Source organism: Aptenodytes patagonicus, chromosome 3, assembly GCF_965638725.1.
Source record: "Aptenodytes patagonicus chromosome 3, bAptPat1.pri.cur, whole genome shotgun sequence".
In the NCBI taxonomy this organism is placed as follows: domain Eukaryota; kingdom Metazoa; phylum Chordata; class Aves; order Sphenisciformes; family Spheniscidae; genus Aptenodytes; species Aptenodytes patagonicus.
In genome coordinates, this window is record NC_134951.1 from 4124416 (window position 1) to 4148398 (window position 23983).

The following is a 23983-nucleotide window of genomic DNA, read 5'->3' on the forward strand; positions in this document are numbered from 1 at the left end:
TCTTCCCATCTCCTCCAGACTGCAAGGCGGAGCAATTGCTGATGGAGCTGTAGGAATGTCCCAGTGCTGTGTATGGATAGAGAAACCTGACTGGAAACCTTGCACACCTGTAAATCCTGAACACGCCAGACTGGCGCTTCCCCAACCACGCTCCAGGCAGAGCTGGAGCCACTGAAGACAGTGAGAGACCACAGGCAGAAATGAATACAGACATAATTTTATAATTAAAAAATTGTGCATTTCAACGAACAGCTGGCAGTTATAACCATCCCTCATTCCACTTAATGCAGAAAATACATGTCTGGAACCCAGACGTCTGATATTTCTAATGCCACATATAATGAACTCCTAAGACTGTGCTTGTACTAACCTCCTGCATTCAGCTACCAGACAAGAGCCCAAAGGCAGGTCCACCCTATAGCTGATTCTAGCTGAGCCTAGAGAGAACCAGTCCCCCTCTTCCAAGGCATTATTTTCACTGGAAAGTCATCATTGCTGTCTTTTGATCGAATATGCCTCTGAAAATCAACATGTGGGACATGAATTGATTTTTTTTAATTAAAAAAGTAAACAAAGAAGAATTTTAATGAGGGTTTTTTTTTTTTTTTCTTTTTCAAGATGTCCATGGGGAAATAAGGCTATTTCTCTACTAGTAAACTAAACAGCATCGTGGCTGGTTGTCTTGTCCAGAGGCCAACTGACAGTCTGGCCACAACCCAATTAAACCTTCATCGCCTGGGCAGCACAAGATTCAGCACCCAGGCACGGCAATGATTAACTTACTGGTATAGATAGAGCACCAGTGCCGAAAATACCTCTTTCCTTAGCAGAAAGAAACGCTACCCAGTGATCTTTGAAGTGGAGGGGGAGGCATCACTGAGGGGTTACGTACTATAGGAGATAGGGGGCTGAACTCAGCTCCAGAGTCCCCTGCCAGTCCCCAGCCCCATGTGGCTGTGAACCCCTTTGTGATGTTTATTTCTTCTTCGCACGGAGACCCGTGGAGGCAGATGAGTTATTTGTCTTCTCTGCATCGACGTAAGCTCTCTGTGGAAACCCCAAGTCTTGAAGCCCTATTGCATTTTCCCAGGCACGGCAGAGTGTCATCGGCTTCTGGTTCACGTCACGTTTGGGAACAAAGACGTGGGTCCACTACTCAACCTCCCGAGAGAGGCATCCTGCGGGCTCACAATGTGCACACACACACAACAACTTATGCACACACACAGCTTACAGACACAGTCAGGTACAGGCACGTCGACACAGCCACACAGCTTTCAGCTCAGCACTGGCTTGCATCTCCCACTCGTCCCCGGGGCTTGGGCTAGTGCTGCGTGGACACAGTCACGTTCACTCAGCCGCAGAGCTCTCTGCTTGGGCACGCAGCGGAGAGCAAAGTTGGGCTGGGGTGATGGGTTGAGAGATTGCACTGCTCAGACATGGTCAGGAGAGGTGTTGGCACAGGAGGGAGAGCCTAGAGGCACCCATGCTCCCTCCAGACAGACTGTCTTGGGTGCCAGGTGTCCCAAGATTGCCATGGCTAGACCTCTTGAGTCCTTGCCCTTGCTGGGCTACACCACGGGTATATCTGCCCTCCGTGCCACGTACAGGCAGGTGTGCAGCTGTGTGCAGTGAAAGGCAAGAAAATATAGCATCCATCTTACATACTGCCAAGCAGGGAGGGAATCCCATGTGTTTGCTGGAGGTCCAAAGCTCATCGCAGCAATATTTCTCCCTTTAATTTTATAGTCACACTGTATGTTCATTACATGAAAGTCCCTTTTCTCCTCTTGAAGCTCCCTTCTTTAATGGATGTGTGTTGCTACAGAGGATCCAGGATTTGCTGGTGCTGCTGTTGGGGAATGTCAGCCTGGGGTGATTTCTCTGATATGAGATGTCTTGGGTGTAAGTTACCCTCTTTTGCCTTACTGCTTGTGGGGGTAACCACACGGTGTCTTGTGGCCACTGCTGACAACAAGATCAGGAACGTGTATTGCTCTGGGTATAACTTCTAGGGCACACAGGCGACTTCTGGCTGGCTGGAGTCTCTATAAAAATGTGTCCATGATCTGTCCACAACCTATACCACAGGCAAAATTAAGCTAGAGTACACTGGACTCAGCGGAGCAAGTCAACAAACACATCTTCTCACCACTTCTTGGAGCCGCATACCATTTAACCCACAGGCCCTCACCCGCTGGGAGGGCTCCTTTCCACTGGAAATCAGCTTCCTACCTGAAAATAGCCCCATGGACCCTGTGCTTGGGCCAGCAGAGGCTGAGGATCGAAGCCCACGGAGACATCCAGGGAGGAGAGTGACTCTGAAGAGATGGCTCTAGCCTGGGAGGAGGTAAAGGGGAAGGGAAAAAGGATTTTGCTTTGCTTTGTGGTTGATCGTTGACACACCCCCCCTTTGATTTCTGAGTACAAACAGCCACACTGGAGCTGCGTTCTCTTAGTTACTGTGGGGGGAAGAGAAGGAGAAGGGACTTTGCAAAGGAGCAGGCTAAATGCACATGCTGGGTTCAGATGCTCTCCATGCTTCCCCCGTGCAGGGCCTGTCTTCTCAATGAGCATCTCTGTGCCATCTCAGTGCCCCGCTCTGCTGCTCTGCCCTGCCACCCAGACCAGCTGTGGGTTCCCTGTTTGCTCCTGTTTCCTCTGCCCCTCTTTGGCCTCTTTTCGCCCAGCCGTCAGGCGGAGAGAGCCCTGGCGCTGCCCAGTCCTCTTTCTCTTTGTCCCCCATCCTTCCCTCTTTTTCCCCACTTCAGCACAGCGAGAACCGGCGGGAGTTGATGTTCATCTTGGTGACCCCGATGAGCTTGAGCGGCGTGGAGAGGCTGAAGGAGCTCACGAGGGGGAAGTCGCAGAAGAGGTCGGAGAGCTCATCCCTCTCCTCCAGCTCGTACGTGGCGTCGTTGAGCATGCGCTGGTGCAGGTGGCAGGTCTGCTCGATCTTCAGCTTGTTGATGTCGCTGCGAAGGCGCATGAGCTGCCTCGCCAGTTGCTGGTCCTGCAGGCGCATTTCTGCCTGGAACACAAGACGGAGTGTGGGGACGGAAGAGGGTATTGGCAAGGGCACAGCAAATTTGCTCATAGAATCATAGAATCATTATGGTTGGAAAAGACCTCTAAGATCATTGAGTCCAACCGTCAAGCCAACACCACCATGCCCACTAAACCATGCCCCTAAGCGCCGCATCTACACGTCTTTTAAATACCTCCAGGGATGGGGACTCCACCACTTCCCTGGGCAGCCTGCTCCAATGTTTAACCACTCTTTCTGTAAAGATGTTTTTCCTCACGTCCAATCTAAACCTCCCCTGGCGCAACTTGAGGCCGTTTCCTCTTGTCCTATCACTAGTTACTTGGGAGAAGATCATCATGCTGCTCCCTGCTAGAGGCTGCACCAAATCATTGGAATCGTAACTCATCTAGAGATGCTACCCCATTGCAAAGAACTGGGAGGGAGACGGGGGTCTTCCAAGCCAGCAATGCATCCCAGTCACATACCAGCTCAGGATGATGAATTTTTAGCCTTCAGGAAGTCTGTGCCTGCTCAGGTTTTCAGGAGCACCAGGAAACTGGAATTAAAGCCAGCCATGCCAAGGCTGTTGGCTTAGGTATCCATCAGTGCAGGCTTCGTAGCCTCCATCTCAACCTTAAGCAAAGCCCAAATTAATTTTGCTCATAAGGGAGCAGCCATAGTGAGAAGTAGCAATTAGGGGTGGAAAGGACCAATTAGAAGAACCCCAGAGAACCGATCCCCAAATACTCAGCCTGGGTTTCCAGCCTGCATAAATCAGAGGTGGTTCACGACAGCAGGGAACACGGCCCTCCACATCCCCCATGGCTTATCTCGATTTGAAGTGGCTCTCGGGATGGGACCTCCACGGTTTCCCACAGGAGAGAGAACAACTATCCCGCAGGCTAATGAGCTAATGAGCTAAGTGTTTTGGAGGGTTTTTTCCTCCGCTGGCACCTAACTTCGGAAGGTGGAAGATTCAGAAGTGATGAAAGAAAAGAGCTTTTTCTTTTCTTTTTTTTTTTTTAATTCCAACTTATAATTAAGCAGAAAATTTATTGCCACAGGATATTGGGGGTGGTGAAGGAAGGAGGTGAACACTTGGTGCAAAAATCAGCCTGTGTCTGGGGAACAGAAACAGGCAGAGCTAGAACAGCAGATGCCAAGAAGATAATCCCCACGTCTCACCCCACATCCCTCCTCACAGAAAAGCAACAAACCACAAGCCACAAAGAAAAGAGAGTGGTGGGAGAGAAGCCGAACAGCTCTTAGTAAACCTTGCAGCTTAAATCTCTCTCTAACTACTGGAGACAAGGAAGAAACAAAACTGGCTGGAAAACAGTCCTACATCTGCCCCGATGCGATGTCCTGCCTCTTTCCCTGGTGTTGCCTCCATTGCAGGACACGAACTGGCCCTGGAAGGAACCCCTTGGGACCAAGGCTTCTGGTTTTGATTGGTTTGTTTGTTTTCCCTCCCAATGTCTCCCCGGGTATGTGCTGTCCTCACCGACTTCTCAGTGCATGAGACGATGCCCTGAGCTCATCTCCAGCTGCACTGCGGAGCTGCCCTGACCCCAAATCCATCCTTTACCTTGCTCCTTTGATTTGCGTTACTGGTTTCTTGGCTCCCTGTGGTTTGAACGAGCTCGGAAACAGACGCAGACTACATCTATAGCAATACATGAAACAGTGCATTGCAACAAAGTCTCTCCACTCAATTATGAGCAAAGTCCTGGCATCCTTTGAGCTGCGGCCAGCTTTCACAATCCTAAGCAATTCCCGACAGACAGTCTTTAGGAGTTAACATGGAGGGATTCATCCTCAATAGGCATTTGGGATACAGCCACCTTGTCTGGATTTTAACAGCATGGACATGGCCAAACCATACCAGTTTGCCTCCAGGCCTGAAAAAGAGCTGTTTAGTTTACAAGTACAGATGTAGCTCTGGGGGTGGGGGGTAAATGTATTCCTGATCTGGTGGCTCGTACATGAAGCTGCAGAAGGGAAGGGAGAAGGGAAAATTCCCCTTGGGAGGCTCCGCAGGTGGCCCTGGTATCTCTACACGAGACATTTCTGATGCCTGATGCATGGGGCTGCTGCAACAAGGCTGTCAACCAGAGCAGCCTCGGGGTTGCTCTAGCTTGTGACACAATCCCTCCTCCTCCAGGCGATGCCTCCAAAGACGTTGGGATTGCCCCTTGCAGCATTTCCAGTCTCACAGCAAGGCGAAGCAGCCACCTTAGGAGGTTGAAGGGCTTGGAGGGAAGCCTGGCTTTGCTTCAGCTGTTTTCTGCAGCTGTCGGGAAGCCCTTTGCAATGTTGTGCTCAGAGCCTAAGCTGAGAGCTGACATGAGTATAATGAAAGTTAATCCAAGCCAAGCAAGGCTTTTCTCACTCCTGCACCATGGAGGCACCCTGGAAGACCTTGCCTGGTGCTCTCAGCCAGCAACTGGACTCCAGCTTGGTTGCCTGGAGAGGATTAAGTCACCTTTGTACAAATCTCAGAGTGAACTTCTCTCTCTCTCTCTCTCTCGTGAAATCTGGCAGGGTTGTGGCCATTTACCTTCTTCAAAAAAACAGTTTCCTTGCAGACCTCATAGCCTGTGCCCCCAGCAGAGTAATGCCACTCGGCAGGTTTTTCTTCTCCCACGTGAGTTGCAATGAAAAAAAATTCATTTTGTTGATATTTTTCCCTGTTTCACAATGCTGCAACTTGACATTTTACCAGGAAGGCAATCGTGGGCGTTGTTGAACTGACCCTTGGTCGTTCTTTCTTGCCAGTTTATCAAGCTATGTAAGAAATGTCAACAAATGCTTTCATTAAATGCTTTGAGGGATGTGGGATAAAAAAACCACACCACCACCAAAAAGGGTTTAAAAATTAATTATGATGCCATTGTATTGAGGTATGTCAGTTGGAAATTGCTATTTTTCCCTTGCAAGCCAACTTTCCACTTCTTGACCGGTTCTTGCTTTCCCTGTTTTTTGAGGAAGCTGTCTTGCTTTCATGCAAGCTGGAAGACAAAGCTCTCCAGGGCATGTCCTTCAGGTGCTCAATCTCCAGTCAGCCTTCCTTACCCCCATTGGACCTCCTGACCCTGACTTTTGCTGAACCAGCCTCTTCCACAGCCAAATGGCCTGTAGGGTGAGGGCAACGTGGCAACCCACCACCCTTCTAAGGTAGAAGGGAAGTGATCGTGCCCCTGTACTTGGCACTGGTGAGGCCGCACCTCGAACCCTGTGTTCAGTTTTGGGCCCCTCACTACAAGAAGGACGTTGAGGTGCTGGAGCGTGTCCAGAGAAGGGCAACGAGGCTGGTGAGGGGTCTGGAGAACAAGTCTGATAAGGAGCGGCTGAGGGAACTGGGGTTGTTTAGCCTGGAGAAAAGGAGGCTGAGGGGAGACCTCATCGCTCTCCACAACCACCTGAAAGGAGGTTGTAGCGAGGTGGGGGTCGGTCTCTTCTCCCAAGGAACAAGCGATAGGACGAGAGGAAACGGCCTCAAGTTGCGCCAGGGGAGGTTTAGATTGAATACCAGGAAAAATGTCTTTACTGAAAGAGTGGTTAAAGATTGGACCAGGCTGCCCAGGGAAGTGGTGGAGTCCCCATCCCTGGAGGTATTTAAAAGACGAGTAGATGAGGCGCTTATGGACATGGTTTAGTGGGCATGGTGGTGTTGGGTCGACGGTTGGACTCGATGATCTTAGAGGTCTTTTCCAACCTCAATGATTCTATGATCCTATGATTCTATGATACTACGTTGATCACCTAGGCTGTGACACCATCTTAGACACAGCCTTTGCCTGGCTGTGCTCTGGGGCTGAACAGGGAAGCAGGGGCGACCTGTCAGATGTGCACCATCAGCCAAGGCTTTCCCAGGGGGATAAAGCCCTCTTCTGCCCTCCAGAAAAGAAAGGCGGATGGGTGAGAAACAAAGCCTGGCAATGGTTGACTAAAGGATGACATGCACAATGAGGAGGTGGCACAGGAGATGAGGACAGTCACTGCTTGTGCTTGGGAGCCTGCCTTGGCTTCCTGAGGGCTTGGAAGCTCCTTGCATGGTGACAAGTCTTGTGGAGGTAGGTCCATGGGGTTACAACCGGGCAGGGGACAGGGCACGAAAGGTCCCACTGTGGGCAGGAAGGGTGGGCTGCTCTGCAGGGCATAGCCTCTCTCACTCTTCCCACTCATTATTGGGGCTTGGCTCGAGATGCAAACACCCTGTCCTCCCTCCATGGACTTGTCTCATTAAACCCTGCTTTGTTCAAAACCACCCAGAATATTAGCAGAATTTGGGTCAGAACCCAGAAATCCTCATTCTCCTTCCCTTTCCCAGAGGCTCCTCACGAGTACTAGAAGCATTCACTTCGTCCCACGCTGAGGACCAAACCATCACTAGAAATGATGAATGATCTCTTTTTAAAAGGAGTACTGTCAGGTCAGCAGAGCTCCCCAGAGCTTCCTGGAAAGAAATAATGGGATTACAGGGGCCACATCATGGGAAGCTGTGGGTTTTTGGTTTACACAGTTCACCCACAAGGCCGGTCACCACAAAGTAATTCGATGCACCAGTTCATCTGTGTGGGATGACAGCATGATCCCACACACGCTGTGCAATGTCCTGGAGAAACCCATGGGGAGCACCCAGCAGAAGCCACGCATTTTGCTTCCTTTGATTCTCACATGCCAAGTGCAGGAGGAGCCTTAGCTATGTCTTGCTCACACAAACCACTTTTTAACACACTCTGCCTCTTTCTGCATGCCCAGCTCCAGCAGGCAAAGAGCTGCTTTTCATCTGCATGGTTGGAGCATGCTGTTGGTTTGAACTTCCCCAGGTGGGAGGGGGAACCAAACCCAGGCCCTTGGAGGAGGAGCTACTGCAGCTGCCAGGCTGGACCACAGAGGCCCAAAGTCTTACGAACCCAGGAAGGATTTTCTGTTTGGATTGAGCCTCAGAGTCTCCCAGGGATGTTTAATATAAGGGAGGGAGAGAAAGTTTTGGATGCATCCTTGCCTGCTGTCCAGTCTAGGTAGCTTAGCCCAAATAGGTAGAAGTAGCTCAGGGCGTCACCCAGACTTGTCTTCAAGTTTGCCTTAACCATATGGTCACAGGGAGGAAGACCAATAATGTTCCCATTGCCAGTGGTCCATCTCCCTGCGTTGCTATGGGGGGACGTATCAGCACAGAGCACCTCATGGAGTGGAGGTGTGGAGCTCCTTGGGACCTCTTCCCAAAAGAGAAGTGCCCCATGGGCAGCATCCCAGTCTGTGGTCCGTGACGCTCAGGGTGATGGTCTGTGGAGAAGAGGCTGCTCCCATGGGACTAGTCCTTTTTATTTCCTAAAGATCAAAAGAAACTTGAATCTAAACTGGTGCTTTCCTCACTGAGTGCAGCCACTTGGATTCAAGCACGGAGAAGCACAAGGCAGTTATTTTACCCTCGCCAAACACTTCAGAGAAGTCAGTTAAATCTGTGTTTTGGTTTGAGGCTTCATCTTCAAAGGTGCTCAGATGCCACCCTGCCACGGCTAATTTTAGATGCTCACGCCCTTGTGGTGCAACCCACAGCCCCAAACGAGGTATCTCATCTCCTTCTGCAGTGCCTGGGAGTTACACACCACCAAAGCCCAGCATACCTCTGCCAGCTGACACCTGCAGAGCCTGACATGGGTCCCAGATCTCACCCTTCTTCAGTGTTGAGTTTAGCCTGCGTTGACTCCCTCAGAATTAATCTTCATATTACCTTTCCTGGGGGAGGTAGTTACCTCTGGGTTTTGTTAAATTAAGGGGTGCTAAAATGCATTCAGGAATGGGAATGATATAACTAGGACAAAGCCCACTGCCAGAGGAAAAGCCTGGCAGCTCAGCATCTGAACGAGGCAAACAGGGACTTCTCAGTGGGCTTACACGTGGGCTTACACAGGAGAAGAGCACAGCATTTCTCAGATGTTTCTGCAGTTACATCTCTGCTATGCACATAAATACACATCCACCCCATGAAACTCCCTCTCTCTCCAAAATGGGGTAGCTGCACCCAAACTTGCCCTTTGGGGATGGTCCTATTCTGTGGTAACTCCTAAACTGTGCCCCGGTTCTAGCCGTTTAACAGTAGAGATGACCCCCCTCCAGTGCCTGTGCCCATGTCCTTTCACAGCTTTAAATGCAAATACAGACAAATCCTTCCTGGACCTGCTATGTAGCAGAGAACTCCCAACACAGACCAGTCTCCAGCACCATATCCGTGCTCTAGACTCCTCCTCCTCCTCTCCACCTCCCAACAACCACAGAGCAATCTGCAACAAGGCTCATGTCAACACTGTTCTGGTGCTGCATTGTTGTTTAAATTCACTTAAGTACTTATTCAGCCAGCATCAGTATCCCAAACAGAGATAATAGCGGTTAATATTCAATCATAAATGTCTGACCAACAGGACATAGGTGTTTTACGATTTCCCAGGAGAAAGCATCAGACATTTGTGTCCCTTTTCAAGAGTCTTTTCGTGCATTCTGGCTCACACACGTCAGATTTCAGTGCCAAACATGGGTGAATTTGAGATGGAAGACGCATTTTCCTACTGGGACAAAGTCAGAACTGTCCTAAGATGTCCCAGTTCACAGCAGAGTTTTGTTCTTTAACCACATTTAGGAGGAAGAGGACTCTGAGGGCTTAATTTTAGAACGTGTAAACATTTGTTCTGACACATTTCATGAACGAAGAAAATACAGTCTGACCACTCTGATCCTTGGGTCTGTCACCATTCCGTGGCTGGTGATGGCTTTACTTTCAGCATTGATGAAGAGCAGCCACACTTGACAGCGCAAAGGCAAACACGAGGACAAAGAAGAGGCAGGAGGAATTGGGGGGGAAGTGCTGCAGCCCTGGGGCAGCTCAGCACATGCCGAGTGCTGCAATTTGCTCGTACACCTACACAGAGCCTCTCAGAGCAAAAACAAGAGCAGGAGTTTGCATGCCTGAATAAATCACCTTCTTGGGGCCAGATTCTCAGCAGGTCCCAGCTGACGTGGCTGGCTGGAGCTCAGTGGGCATATGTCAATCCTATAAACCTGGGCCAGGGCTTAACAGGCAGAATCAGGTCCTGGGACAGGTCAAGTGGGGTGAAGGACCGAGAACAGCAGATGCACAGTAAGACCTTGGGTTTGTCTTTCACTTCTGAACATGAGGAGCCTGAACCTAGCTGAGCCTGAACCAGAGCAGACTCTGGAGACACGGAGGCAGATTCCTTGCAGCGTTGGATGACCCCTTTTGTGTGGACTGGGAGTAATGCTTCAGATTTTACAGGTAACTTTAATTTTAAAGCTGGGCACTCCTGGACTGTCACTTGACCACGCAACTAACCCATGCCATGGCCAAGGAGACGTTTGGGCATACACATACTACTAAATTCACTTTGCTACCTCTACTGGTTTTGGCTGGGATAGAGTTAATTCCAAAATTGGGTGGTCCCGTACAAATTGCATGTTGTGAACAGTCCCCAGCATGTGCGAACTCCTGAAGCTCTAACTGTTTGGCAGGGTGCTAACTGGTACAAGCCAAGACCATGCTGGGGCCGTGCTATTGAAATAACCCAACCTAAACACGTTGTGTTTAGCCTGGGACGCTCACGCTTGCTTGGGGCAAGGCTGGGTTGCGTGGTGCTCCCAAGTCTGTGGTCTCCTACGTTAAACGAGACCAGAAGGATTGATTGGCCACTTAGGGTGACCTTACTCAAGGTGTGGGGTGCTGGACCCCTGCCTAAACACGTTGTGTTTAGGTAGCTGTGATGAGGGTTGCACAGTGTGGGTGATGGAGCTGCATGCCCTGCATCATTGCATTTCATTCAGTAAGGACATGCGCTGGTGTACTTCTTTCCTGGATAGAAATCTCCATCTATCCTTTCATTGGATAGATGAATCCTACATACTCTTAATTGACTTCTCATGAAGAACTGTGTAGAGTGGGGGAGAATTCACCCTGCAACAGAGGACAGCGTGGTGGAGGCAGATTTCACCCCAACTGTGACTACTGGATCATTTTTGGATGATCTTCAGAAAGCTGCCCAGGACACTCACGCTTGCTTGGGGCAAGGCTGGGTTGCGTGGTGCTCCCAGGTCTGTGGTCTCCTACGTTAAACGAGACCAGAAGGATTGATTGGCCACTTAGGGTGACCTTACTCAAGGTGTGGGGTGCTGGACCCCTGCCTGGCTGCCCCGAGCAGGGTGCTGTCTGAGGGATGCTGCCCTTTCTGGCTTTGGCTCCTGCCTTAAGTAAATGTAGAAACTTAAGACACAATCATATCCTGCTCTGAAGCCTTCCCGTTTGCTTTACTATCACAACATGGGGATAAACAAGGAAAAATCCTGGCTGTGTTGGGATATGTGGAATCTTGTTTCTTTATTTGAAAAGAACCTGGGTTTCACCCTTGAAATGTAATGTGAAATGCATCTTTTTGTTCCAGCATCCTGTGATGCGACGGCCTCGCTGTGTTCTCACTGTTTGCCGGCAGCTCTTACCCAACAGTAGTGCCTCCAACATAGCTATTTAGCTGTGTGGTCAGTCAAATACATGCTCTCTCTTTTGGGGAGGTTGTTCTAAATTACATGAGTCACGTCCAGATCCAGCAAAGACCAGTATAATTAAGAGGCAGGAAAATGGAAAGTGAGGAACAATTAGGGTTTGCTTTGCCCTTTTTCTTCTTTAATTTAAACTTTTACTTTTCGTCAGATGGTGGTTTATATACCACACCCCAGTCTAAAGGGTAAAATCAGACTCTGAGACAATTTATATGTGCATCATGGGCAGAAACTGAAGGAACAAACCAAATCTTTTAAAATCTGGGGCTCTGAGAAAGAAAATCTGCTTCTTACTGTCTTTTGGCATCTTGAGATTTGGGGTTTACATCAAGTGCACTGTGAATTTAAGATTGCATCACAGATGCAAGCACGGACCCAGATTTAGGTCTCAGTTCTGGAGCTGAGATTCTCCAGAGTGCTGAGTGATTTTAGGAGATCAGCTCAAAACTCTTCCTCATAGTCCTGGATTCCTGAAAGCACTGCACTCGCCTTGTGAAAGCTATGGTCCTCAGAAACGTCTCAACCACCAAAACTGTGACATCCAGAAGCACCACTGTAAATAACTTCTCTAGAGATCAGTCTAGGTGGGCGAATACAGCAAGAGCAACAAAAAGTTGACAAATAAATATTATCTGAAGTAAAAGTTGCAGAGAATTTTTAAAAGCTATTATTCATTGTTTTGCATGAGAAGTTTTCCTCAAAGACTTTCAGTGCTTATCAAAAGCAAAGCATTTGCACAGGAACGTTTTCACAAGCGCATCCGAACCGCAAGTGATGTCCCAGCTCCCTGGGACCCCGTTGCAAATATTTCTTCTGTCAACACAGTTGCAAATGCTGGTGGGACTCACAGGCAAACTTGCAATTAGGCAACAGACACAAAGCCACGTGATATGAGCTGTTTCCAGTCCTGTGGGCCAAATAATAAAGATTTTTCATTCCAATGAGGAGAAGGGAAGATCACTGGGAAGTGTGGTCTTGGTGTCTGCTTGCTCCTACACTTGTGAAGAGCACCGGGGCCCATTCTCCAGCCCTGAAAACAGCTTCCCTGATCTGGTCATGTCCATCCTATTGACCTCCTGTGGCCTCCAGAAAAGATGTGCCGCATCCACACTTCCTCCTGGGAATTATCCCCAGGCTGTGCTGACTCCTGAGCTAGGTTGGGAGCTGCTTGGGTCGGCGCTGTTTGGCCCAGGTCAAATTTGTGCCAAAGACCATGATAGCAACACAACATATAAAAGATGAGCTTCCAGCACCCATGCCTTGGCTCCGTGTATTTTCCTAGCATAGGTGTAGCATTTTTGTCTTGTCTTCCTCTCTGTGAAACTACCAGTTCATAACTACCAGAAATAAACGTATGTGTAAGATAGGGCCCAAGGTTGGGATGGGAGGATGGCAGAAATGCGGACCAGCTTCTAATGAAGCAGGAGCCAACAGACGATGAACCTGTAAGAGCTGGATGAGGAAAGGTCTGAGATAAGGTTCTGGCATACGGCGGAAAAAGGAATATTATTCATTAGATATGACATGGTTATAACAAGGGGTTTCCACAACAGTTTGAAATAAAAGGAAGCACTTGGTCTCACCGTGCAGAAATGACTTGGGGGAAGCAGGTTTCCACAAGACCTTACAGAGAGTCATGAGTTAAAAAAAAAAGAAGAAGGGAGAATTAGGCGAATACTTGGAGGTTAGATCCGCTAATGCATGTTAAATGCAGTGGTCAGCATACAACCTCCCGCTGGGGGAGTTGCTAAACCACTGACAGCCAGAAGCTGCAAGGGCAGATGCAGGGGATGGATCTAGTCACGCTTCTGATGAAGCATCCCTTCGTGATGCCCATCAGAGAAGGGCTATTGCACCAGCAGTGCCCACGTATTCATGGTGTACTCATACCTGCAGTATTCATCTGAGTGTTGAGATATAATTAGAGAAACAGGGGAGGGGGCAAACTGCTAAGAAGTCCTAACCAGGGCAAGCTACCGTATTTCCCCAGCCTGCTGGATGCCAGCAGGGATGCTGAGATGGACCCAGCTCCTTCTCTGAGGTTATGGGTGCTCTGACATTTGCCTTTTCCCTTCTCTGCTCCTGGCTGCTCCTGCTCCCACCAGCCACAGAAAATGCAACGGTTGATTGTTGCCTTTTCACCCGGGGCTGAAGGCAGGTAGGAACAAGGAGTCGTTTGTTTCCCCATTCCCTTTTTTTTTTCCCCTCTTGAAAAAGTGTGCTATCTAACAGGGACAGCAAACCACTCACCAGTTCCTTCCTGAGCCACGTCAAAGCTTCGTCAATGCTCTCAAAGCCACCTATTCTCCCTGAGGTAAGAGTCACCTTGTCCTGGGCAGGGCTCCCATTGAGATGCAGCTGCGCCTTCCTCAAAGGGACAGTCTCCCCCGTGGCCTTTTTGGCCTCGGTCGCCTCCTCCTCCTCCTCTTCTCCTGCTGGCTGGGGGCTCTTCCATGCCTGCTCCTCTAGCTTTGCCTTCCACTCCAAGTAGGACGGGCGCCTGGTCTCCAGTCTCAGCTTCTCCGTCAACGCCTTGAGGCTCCTCAGGTGGTCATCAGGAGGAGCAGCACCTCCAGAGCCAGCATCTGTGCTGTCCAGCACCTCTTCTATTTGGATTTTGGGTAGAGACATCCTCTTTGGGAGTCAAATGGCATAGGGGTGTGCTGCAAAGGGCCAGGGATGGAGGTGGGAAACCCTCAGGGCTGGACCATCTCCTGTGGGGTGCCAAACACAGCCCCTTGGAGGACAGCTGCGGTGGTGGTGGCTCCTGCTCATGCACCACGCTGGCCCTGGATGAACACCTGGAAGAAAAGCAGATGGTTGGTTTCCAGTTTGAGAAGGACAAGTGAGCAAGAAGGGAGAGACGGCTCCTGCTGCAGTGGAGGGAGCAAGGGCTTTGGGAGAGGCATGGTGCCAAGGTGCTCCTGGGGAGTGTTACCTCACCTCAGCTATCTGACTGCTTTTGGGGCAGGAACAGACAGGCTCTGGCTTTTAGGGAAGCTCTGATTACCTACATCTCCAGTCTTAACTCAGGGGGCCCTGAAAGGGTTTCCAAGGAGGCCAGGACACATTCACAGACCCCTCTGGATCTGTATCTACAACCCAACGTCCTCTGGAGACAGCAATGACTGTTGCTGGGGGTCAGGGTGTTTATACACGCTGCTTTGCTGATTTCCTGGCTGTCAAACCTACATCTTTCCACTTGGGCAAAACAGGACCAGGTGAAGTAGGACAACCCAAACTTCTCCCAAGAGTTTGAGCCAAAAGGAGAGCTGGGAAAAGTGAGGTTTTTTTTTTCCCTCAGTTTTACAGATTTGTGTTTAGGTCTAATTTTGCTAAAGTTGCCAATCTGCAGCCATAAGATTAATCTCCCTCCTGTCCAGCAGGCTCAGGGCAGGAGTATGGTCCCCAGCCAAGTGTGGGAGTAACTGTGGTGCTGGCACGTTTTGGGTTCAGATGCCTGAGCTCAAGGAGACTTGGACTTGTGGTTTCCATCACTGGACAAGTCCAGTCTGCCCACTAGGAATGGTCCCAGTGGTTGCCTTGAAAACACCCTGGTGGAAGAACTAGCACAGAGCCCTGGGAAAACTCCTAGCTCCTCCTGCCTTGGGCTGTGGACTTGGAGAAGCTATGCCCATGGCCAAAGCTGGCCTACCAAACCTGCCTCTGTGGGACCTGGTGGGACACAGGACTCTCAAAACTCCGCAAGAGTTAAGCTCAGGCAGCTTCTGCATTCATTTGACGGTAGGGTCAGATAAGAGACTTTCTCAAGGTTGTATGCTCGTCTATGGCTGAGCTAGGAATAGATCCAGAGCTCTCGTCTACACGTCAAACACAAAACAAAATACTTTTTTACCTGCCTGGTAACATGCCCAGAAAGACCGGCCAGGACGTATGCAGCTTTCTAGCTCGATGCACTAAACCACAACAATATGAGTTACTCAGCCATTCTTTTCCCTGCTATTTGCGCCCACAAAGATGTGTGTAACTCTGAAATCCAGACCATAATTATGCCTCTCGAACCTTTTCAGTAAGAAGATTCAATTGAAAATAAACACCAACAGAGAGCAAGATTTATCCCACAATTGTGTGCAGGCACATGAGCTGAACGAGGAGTTGATAATATACACACAGACAGTCTGGGGGTGGAGAATTAGTCATGTTGCGGTCTTGTTCCTGCTCCTATTTATGTTAATGAGAGTTTTACGGTGAGCAGGAGCAAACGCAGAGAGTATGTCAGGTTGAAGCCAACAGTTCTCATGCCTGGAGCAGCAACAATTTTCCTTCTTCTGTTGAAAAATAGATCATATGGAGGGGAAAGCAGAGGGCTGCCCCACTGGAGAGTCAGGTCCCGCACCAGCTCTTGCACGGATGCTCTGCAGAGCTGAGGGCGTGTCAATGAATTTCACTTGCCTCCAGCTCCAGCCTACCGAAATCAATAAAGGGAAACACCTAATGACTTTAAAGACCTCACCTCTGAGCTTTTTTTCTGTCCATTGAGATGGAGATTGCGAGGGGTGGCCAAAACCAGCAGCCCAATAGAGTCTGCTGCAGCTCCACACTGGGCTACTGGATTTGGTAACCCCTAGCAAAGATACTATTTTTATTGTAAGGCTGACTTTTCTGAATGCCACCGCTACAAAGCAGACCCCCCACAAACTCTGTTGTCTTGTGCCTTCAGCAGGTATAACATCCTCAGGGTGGAAAAGTCCCTTGCTACTTGAGCCCTGGGTACAGCTCAGTTAGCATTTACAGCATTGGGCCATGAAAACAGGACAGCAGTTTGGAGCATCCCCTTTGTCACGACCCCGCTGCCATCTCCCCCTCCCCGTCACCACCTCCCAGCAGCTTTGGAGGGATTTGATTTTTCTACCCTAAAAGTGGCATCAATCCAACCCATCCTTCACCTCCTCCACGGTGCAACACGAAACTTCTCATTCACTCTGTAGGGACATCCCCTAAATAGGCACGTCTCTTCCCCAACCTGTCCAAACTCAAAAATGACAGAAAGGAGCCACCTCCAATTTCCTATCAATATCTTGGACTTGGGTCAAAGACCTGCTGTAGAAAGAGAGATCTGAAAGTGGTAAACGTGTGAAAAATATCTGAGTGCGAGGCTGTAATACAAACCTGTTTGCTGCCTGAGAGCTACCTGATTCCCAGGAACAAACCTGACCTCTGGCTCAAATCAACAGACCCCCAGTCTCCCTGCCCCAGGCTCAGTTTCCCCCTAGGCTGGCCTGTGCAAGGGAATTTAAGTGATTAACCCTTGATTTGTCTTCATTATTACACTTGCCAGGCTCAGGGTGTTCATGCCATGCCTAATTAGGGGTAACAGGAGTTCGGCACTAAAATGGGGTGAGGGTCTGCTCCCACCTCACTAAGATCCTTTGCTCAGGGGTTTCCCCCTTCCCTTGCATTAATCCTATCAATCCTGAAGGCACAAGGACACATCAGGACACCGAGACAACAAAAAAACCTTTAATTTCTTTGTTGGGTTAGGTGTCCATCAGAGAAGTCAGCTTAACTGACCTACCCTGCAAGCTGTAATACAAAGGGATTAGCAGAAGCATACGTCCAGGATGGATAAATAACAGGACTGTCAAACTGGATTGGGTGTGAAGTCCTACCGCTCCAAGACTCACCAAGCTGGCATGCCCTGAGGCTTGGCTTTTGCACGGTTGTGGGTCAGCAACTGCAAATCCTGCTCTCTCCCATGCCAGACACACCTTGTGAAGCTCGTGGGGTGTCCTACGCTCTAAGAAACTGGGTCCAGTGGCACAATCTGCCACCATGACTTCCCACTGCAGCCATTCCTCCAACCCTAAAGCAGATGCAGTAGACCTGTCCCCATCACACCCCCCCAGACATCCCTGCCCATGCATTAGAGCAAGGGATCAGGAGACCCATGTGAACATCCCCTGACAAACCAGGTGTGATGGGGCAAGTACTAGGAGGCACAGGGACATGTACAGGGGGGTGAGAAAAGCTTTGCTTTGTTGTCACTGGTGATGGATAACAATAAATTCAGATGCTGTTCACGGTCAAAAGGGAGATTGCACAAAATGATGCTAGGCACAGCCTTTTACCCTGTGGGAGTTTTACATGCCTGAGAAGTTTTATACATCTGCACCTTCCCCATCAGCTCTCTGTGCCCTGGTCAGCTTTGAACATGAGGCATTCACGAAGCAGCATTAGTTGGTATGTGCTGGACCAGGGCAGCACAGGTACAGCCTGTTAAATTAAGGGCTGTAAATAAGGACACACGGTGCTTTGGAAGGTCACAGGCTGGGGAGCAAGATGTCTAAGAGAAGAAAGAAAAAAAAGAAGGGAGAAACACTCAGGATGGAAATGAGATGCAAAAAGCAGAATAAATACAACTATCAGCCCAGGCAGAGGTGTGGGGAGCAAATTATTCTGCTCCCTTCGCTGATCCTCGTGGACTTCAGCTTACTGTAATATCATTTTTTATTACAGAGGAGCAGCAGTGATTGTAAGAGTCTATATTACTCTGCTTATCTAGTCTCTGAGAAGAAAAAACAGTCTCAGAATGAGAAAAAGCCCAGGCCAAGGCAAGTCCTTTTGCAGGATGAAGGGGTGACCGCATGGCACTTCTGGCATGGGTTAAACAGGACAGAGGTAATGGTTCAGCCTGTTAATGACCTTCAAAAGGCACTTCAGCCCCTTTTATGCCTCAATTTCCCTCTCACTGAGTAGGCAGTTCATGCAACCAGCCTTCAGGAAAAAAGCTCTGAGGATCTTCAGAGATTCACCTCTGGTACACCTTCAGGTCTCTCCATCTCATCTGGGTCCCCATGCTCTGACTATAATCAGTGCAGGGACACCCTCTATGATCCAGGGAGTTTGGGACACGGATCCCCTGACTGTTTGCAAGGCATTTGCTCCAAGGATTTGCATAGGTGTCACCCTGTGGACCATGCAGACATCCCTTGATGTCCTACAGAAGAAAACCCCAGGGTAAATTGCACCTGCTAACATCATCATTGACCTCTGTAGGTCCTAGTGAGTAAGCAGGACCCTGAGCCTGAAACAGCAGGCTGAAGTAATACCGAGGTGGAGCAAGAGGTGGGGGGACGGTGCCCGGTGTGCATACTCCGTGCAGGGACAGCCGTGTTTGCTTTCCTTCTCAGCACAGAAAAAAGATGGGGATGGGGTGGGGACGGCTGACACACCCCCCCCCCCCCGGAGGTCTGCGGCAGGTTGGCAGCGGGGCAGCGAGGAGGAGATGCCTGTGCAAGGGGGTTGCCATAGCAATGGAGTAAGGGAGGACTCCGACTGCTGCACGGTGGTGGATGGAGGCTCCAGAGCATCCTCCAGGCAGCAGAGACACCGAGGCCCCGGGCAGCAGATGAAGGGAGGTGAGACCCATCTGGGACAACACCGCAGCTCCCTGGAGCTGGTGGTTCCCTTTCAGGGAGGCTGCACATGAATAACTCCTTTCCCCATGCCAAAATGACCTCGCTCAGGAGAGGAGCTGCTGTGCCATGTGAGCTCTGGTGAGCCTTGGGCTGTTCTTCACCCTGGGGTTCTCTGCCACAGCCCCCCCAAGCAGCACGGCTGTAGCACGCTGCTCTACACAAGGCTCCTACAGAGATGGAGAGCAAATCACTCCCCTGGCCATCCCACAGACTGAGAGGAGAGCCAGTCTCCCTGGGTTATATTATCCAGCATTTGGACACCCGATCCCTTTCTGTAGCACCTGAAATCTGCTCCTGCAGAAAACTGATCTGGTTCCCAAATGCCTTTCTTGCTTGTCCCAAAGTGACCTTCAGCCTCCCTCCCCCCAAAAAGAGAAGACTTCAGCAGCCTGAAGATCTGTCCGATTCTGAAGCCAGGTCTCCCTCCAGGGCAGAGGCTCCTGCTGAAATTGGTGCTGTCAGGATCAGATGCTCTCTGCCTGCTCAGAATGGTTGGGGCAGGACGGAAGGGGGTCTGTCCGCGCAAGGCTGGAGGAGTTATGGCAGAGCCCCCAGCCCTCAGTTAGTGCCCACTGGACCTAGTGTCCATGGAGACCTCCTGGCCACACTCATGTGGGCTGTGAGCTTGGCCTTTCTTCCAGGGGCAAGACGAAGACGCCAAAGTGACCAAGGTGGGCGTCATAAGCAGGAGCTCAGGTTCAGGTCTGGTGACTCTTCCTTCAGACCTCTTTGCAGGGCTGCCCATGCTGGCTGTGTCCCTTCACACACACAGAGATCTGACTTCCAGCCTAATACATGACAAAAGCCCAGGGAGGAGCCGCGTTTCTGGCCCTGGAATGATCCAGAATGCAATGCCCTTGCAGAAGTTTGGAGAGGTGGTCACAGAGCTGCCCCATGCAGTGGGCTGAGATACGGGTGCAGCACCTGGCCTGATGGGATCCTGAGTGCACCTGGATATTCCTGCCCATTAACTGCCACGAACAAACCCCTAGAAGACCTCCCAGACAACTCGGATGCTAAGGTCAGCAGCAGGGAAGCAGCCCGTCCTGCTGCTTCAGCCCTTCAGGTGTGGACCATGGGGCATCTCTGGGGACAGGTTAGGCGTGGCATTCACAGATACACAGGGGCAAGAGGGAAGAAATGGGGCTTTCCATTCATGTGTGACCTGGAGCAGGGTGAGGGTTCACCCTGGCACATCTTGCTGCCCAAATGACCCCCAGACAGACCCCCCAAACAGCACAGTGAAGGGAGGAGGGGAGAGCAGTGGGCGGCTGCAGCCAATCCGCCATCCTGACAAGAGGAGCGGAGCAGAAGTGCAGAGATAACAGTTTGCACTCCCTGCCCTAAGGTATTTCTCTCAGGCTGATCTCCAGCATCACTAGTAGAGTCAGAACCTGCTTCAATAAATACATCTGTCCCTTCCTGCCTAGCTGCATCTTGTCCCTCCCTGCCTCCCCTGCACAACATCAAGCAGGCTCCTTTTGAGGAAGCAGGACTGAAATTGCTGCCTGCTTTAGATGGACCCTGGCAGCTCCGTGTTCACACCAGCTCAGATCCCATCGATCTTTCCAGCGGTCAGGTGGAAATCCTGCATGAAGACGGGCATTGCCAGATATTTGGCATTCCCGCACACCAGTCTTCCAGTGAGTGGGAAGCATTTGTAAACTGGGAGGCTGGAGGGGGTCAATGCTCTCAGCCCATCAGCTGAAACCAGCTATAATTAATCTTAGAGGGAAAAGGATTAAGCAGCAGCAGCAAAGGCAAGTTTACACCCTCTTGGTGAAGACACCCTGTCCACCCTAGTCATCTTCTGGTAAGGTCTGTTGAGGTGAAGGGAGCCACGGATTTTGGGCAAGGGTTTTTTCTCCATGCGCTGCCCCAGGGTCCTAGCAGCTTTTTGGGACCTAATTCTGGAGGTGACACGCCTAACCTGTCCCCAGAGATGCCCCTGAAGGACCTGTGGTTTGGCAGAGCCACTTCCTTCCCTTATTTTCCCTGCTGCCACCCCAACCAGCGCCACGTTTCAGCAAGGAGAGAGCAGACGGAGCAGGCAGGGACCTCTGTGCCTGTGCAACCACGGTAATGCGAAGGGCTGGGACTCCTTGGGAATGAGCCAGATCAGGCTGAGAAACGCTCTCTTCCCAGGAGACTGGCACAGGGAGTTATTTTTCCCTAAATGCATCATGGAATGCAGAAGGGTATGTTTTCAGAAAAAAAACCCTCTTTCCGGCTTTGCTGGGCTTTATTCTGCCCAGCACTGAGCTGACACCCCGCAGAGACAAGCGCCAGGGCCAGCTCCCACTCGAGACCCCGAGGCTCCAGGTTAAAGTGATTGGGGGAGCGGGGTCAGCCCCCCGGCAATCCCCTAATCCCCTTTACATGCTCCCTGTCCCATCCAATTACCCGGCTTGGGGGCTGCCCGAGCAATGATCATACAACCTCCGTACTCGGACCTGCCTTCTCCCAGTGCTGAGCTGCACTTTGTTATTTAATATTATTTAAGGTGAGCTGGTTGCAAACAGACCCCCACTCCCTTCCCCCAGAAAGGCTACATTACTCTGAGGCTGCTTATTTTTTTTTTTTTTTTTTTTTTCTGCAGTGTCTCTGCTACATTTTGCAAACACCTAATGGCTGCGGAGCTATTGCAAGCCCAGAGCCCGGGAGAAGCCGAATCCCTCCCATTCTGCTTTATTTTTGTGTTGTACAGATCCCCCCCGTGAAGAGGTACCACTGCGATAGGCATCTGAAAGCGGAGGAGACCTGAGATGCAAATAACAGCAACCGCCCCAGTATGCTGAAATGATGGCTGGCAGAGAGAAAACCCGTAACAGCCAAAACAGGCTTGTTCCCACTGAAAAGTGGGGAGTCCATAGGATACGGGGGGTGAGCAGACAAAGCCGAGATAACACGGTACCAGCCGGACACAGCTCCTCACTGGAAACAAGGCACTTGGTTTTCATCCGCTTCCACCCCCCCACACACCCTCCACTGAGGTCCCTGATGTAGAAAAGCTGCGAAGGGCAGAGCAGTGCCGAATAATACAGGGAGCATCACAGGAAAATAGGGAGGGGTCTCCTTAGCCCTGCGCGGGTGCCTGTTGTGGGAGAGGTGTCAGCCTGTCAGCCTGCATGGACTAGAGAGGGTGCAGGCTGTACGGTTTGGGCGGTGTGGGTGCAGGGATGTGCATCGCACCGGGGCGCGCTGGCTGGGGTTGCACAAGCGCTTGTGCTGGGAGGGGTGTGGGCTGATGGTATTATTTTAGCAATTAGCCCCAAGCTGTTATAAAGGGCTGTGAAGAAGTTCTGGGTGATTTCCCCCCCCCCCCCCCAGTGTTAACATGAGCTGCAAGGGCCAGACCTGAGCAGGTGGAAACCTGCTCTGCTCAGCACACAGTGCCTGCTTCAAAAATCAAAGGTAGCTACGCCCTGCGAGGCCACCACGCTTTATCCCATTATGTCTGCGCTGCACAAGCTGACAAACCTTTCCAAGGCTCTTGCAAATCTCGGGAAGGGGGCAGAGGGAGCAACAGGTGATTGTCCCGAAACCTGGCCAGACTCTTCCCCGTTACACCTCATCCAGTGCAGAAAAATCCCCCTGAAGGTGGTGAGTACCCCCACACCGCTCCCAGCTGAGAGCAAAATCCACAAGCCTCATCGTAAAGGAGGACTCAAACCCTGCCCTGATTTCCAGTCCGTCCCAATCAACGGGGAGCCGCTGTGCCAGCCATCTCCAGGGGATTTCGGCAAGGCAGGAGATTGTGGTTTGGGGGGGGGGGACACAATGCAAGCCCCCAGCCCCACCACGTCGTAGCCGGCATGCCAGACCCCAGTGCTGAACTTCACGGTGCACGGGGTCCCCATCGCCCCCACCCCGATGCTCCCCAGGGACCTGGTCCTTGCTGCTGCCCCTTCCCACGGGGCTAGAAAAGCCGGGGGTCCCCTCTAGCACCGGGTGTCTCTCAGACAGATCCCATCCTGGGTGCAGCAGGGTGTCCCCAGGGTGGCTGTGATCCCCCCCAGCCCCAGCACGGCCAAGCCAACGCGAGCAACAAACTTACGGGGGACCGAGTCAGAGGGAAGATCGCACGGACATCTTGGCTCCCTCCTTCCGCCTCGGGTCTCCAACTTGGTATTTGCAGAGCAGTGTCACCAGTGCCTTCAGGAGACTGTCTCATCCTCCTCTCTGTCTCGCCTCAGAAATCTGTGTGTGTGTTTTTTTTTTATTTAAGGGACTTTTTTTTTCCCCCAGCGGTTGCGTCAGGCCTGTTGCCTGGAGACAGGCGAGCTATTCCAGTTTGAGCTTTTCAGTCCAGATTTCCTCTCTCTCTTTCATTCATACCACCAAGCCCTGAACCTACCTCCCACCAAGCAATAACCCTGAAGAGACCTGAAAGGGAGGAGCTGCACAGCCTGGGTCCTAAACATCCTCCGACTCCGACACCCAAACGAGGGAGGAGGGGTAGCAATGCCCTCGGTGTGGGTAACAGGGATGAAAGGGTGCTGTCGAGGGCAGGGACCCAAAAGGCTTGCAGGAGATGCCCGGAGAGCTGGTGTACTCCCAAAGGAGCCTGTGGCTCTTCCTGACACGAACGGGGCTGGTGTCCCCACGGCTATTCCCGTTGCACGCCACGGAGAGCTATGAGCCCTTCTCCAAGGAGCCTGGGGTCCTCTGGCACTCGGGAGAGCTTTGGGATAACGTTTACCAGATGCCACGGCTTGCCCAGGGGTCAGCGTGTGTGTGGAGGGGAGTTTTGCAAGGCTGCATCAGCATCTCCGGGAAGTCCTGGGGTGGGTATCTCCGGGCACCGTGGGTACTCACTTGCTGGCACCATCCATTGCTGGACAGAAACCAGCTCAGAAACCAGCCTTTGCCTGTCATTTGTACTGGGAAAGCGCCTGTGGCTCCCACGTCTCCCCCAGTGGGGCTGGAAACCATTTTAACTGCTTCC

General features: G+C 51.1%; 1 protein-coding gene across 1 annotated transcript; it reads right to left on the bottom strand.

Annotated features, from left to right (window-relative positions):
- Window positions 1–201: 201 nt before the first annotated feature.
- FAM167A (family with sequence similarity 167 member A) lies at window positions 202–23230 on the bottom strand. Its single transcript, XM_076332584.1, has 3 exons — window positions 23093–23230; window positions 13847–14397; window positions 202–3031 (listed from the first exon to the last, which is right to left on the bottom strand). The coding sequence occupies exons 2-3, from the start codon at window positions 14225–14227 to the stop codon at window positions 2768–2770; spliced, it is 645 nt and encodes a 214-aa protein (XP_076188699.1). The 5' UTR covers window positions 14228–14397; window positions 23093–23230; the 3' UTR covers window positions 202–2767.
- Between the last annotated feature and the right edge of the window lie 753 nt (window positions 23231–23983).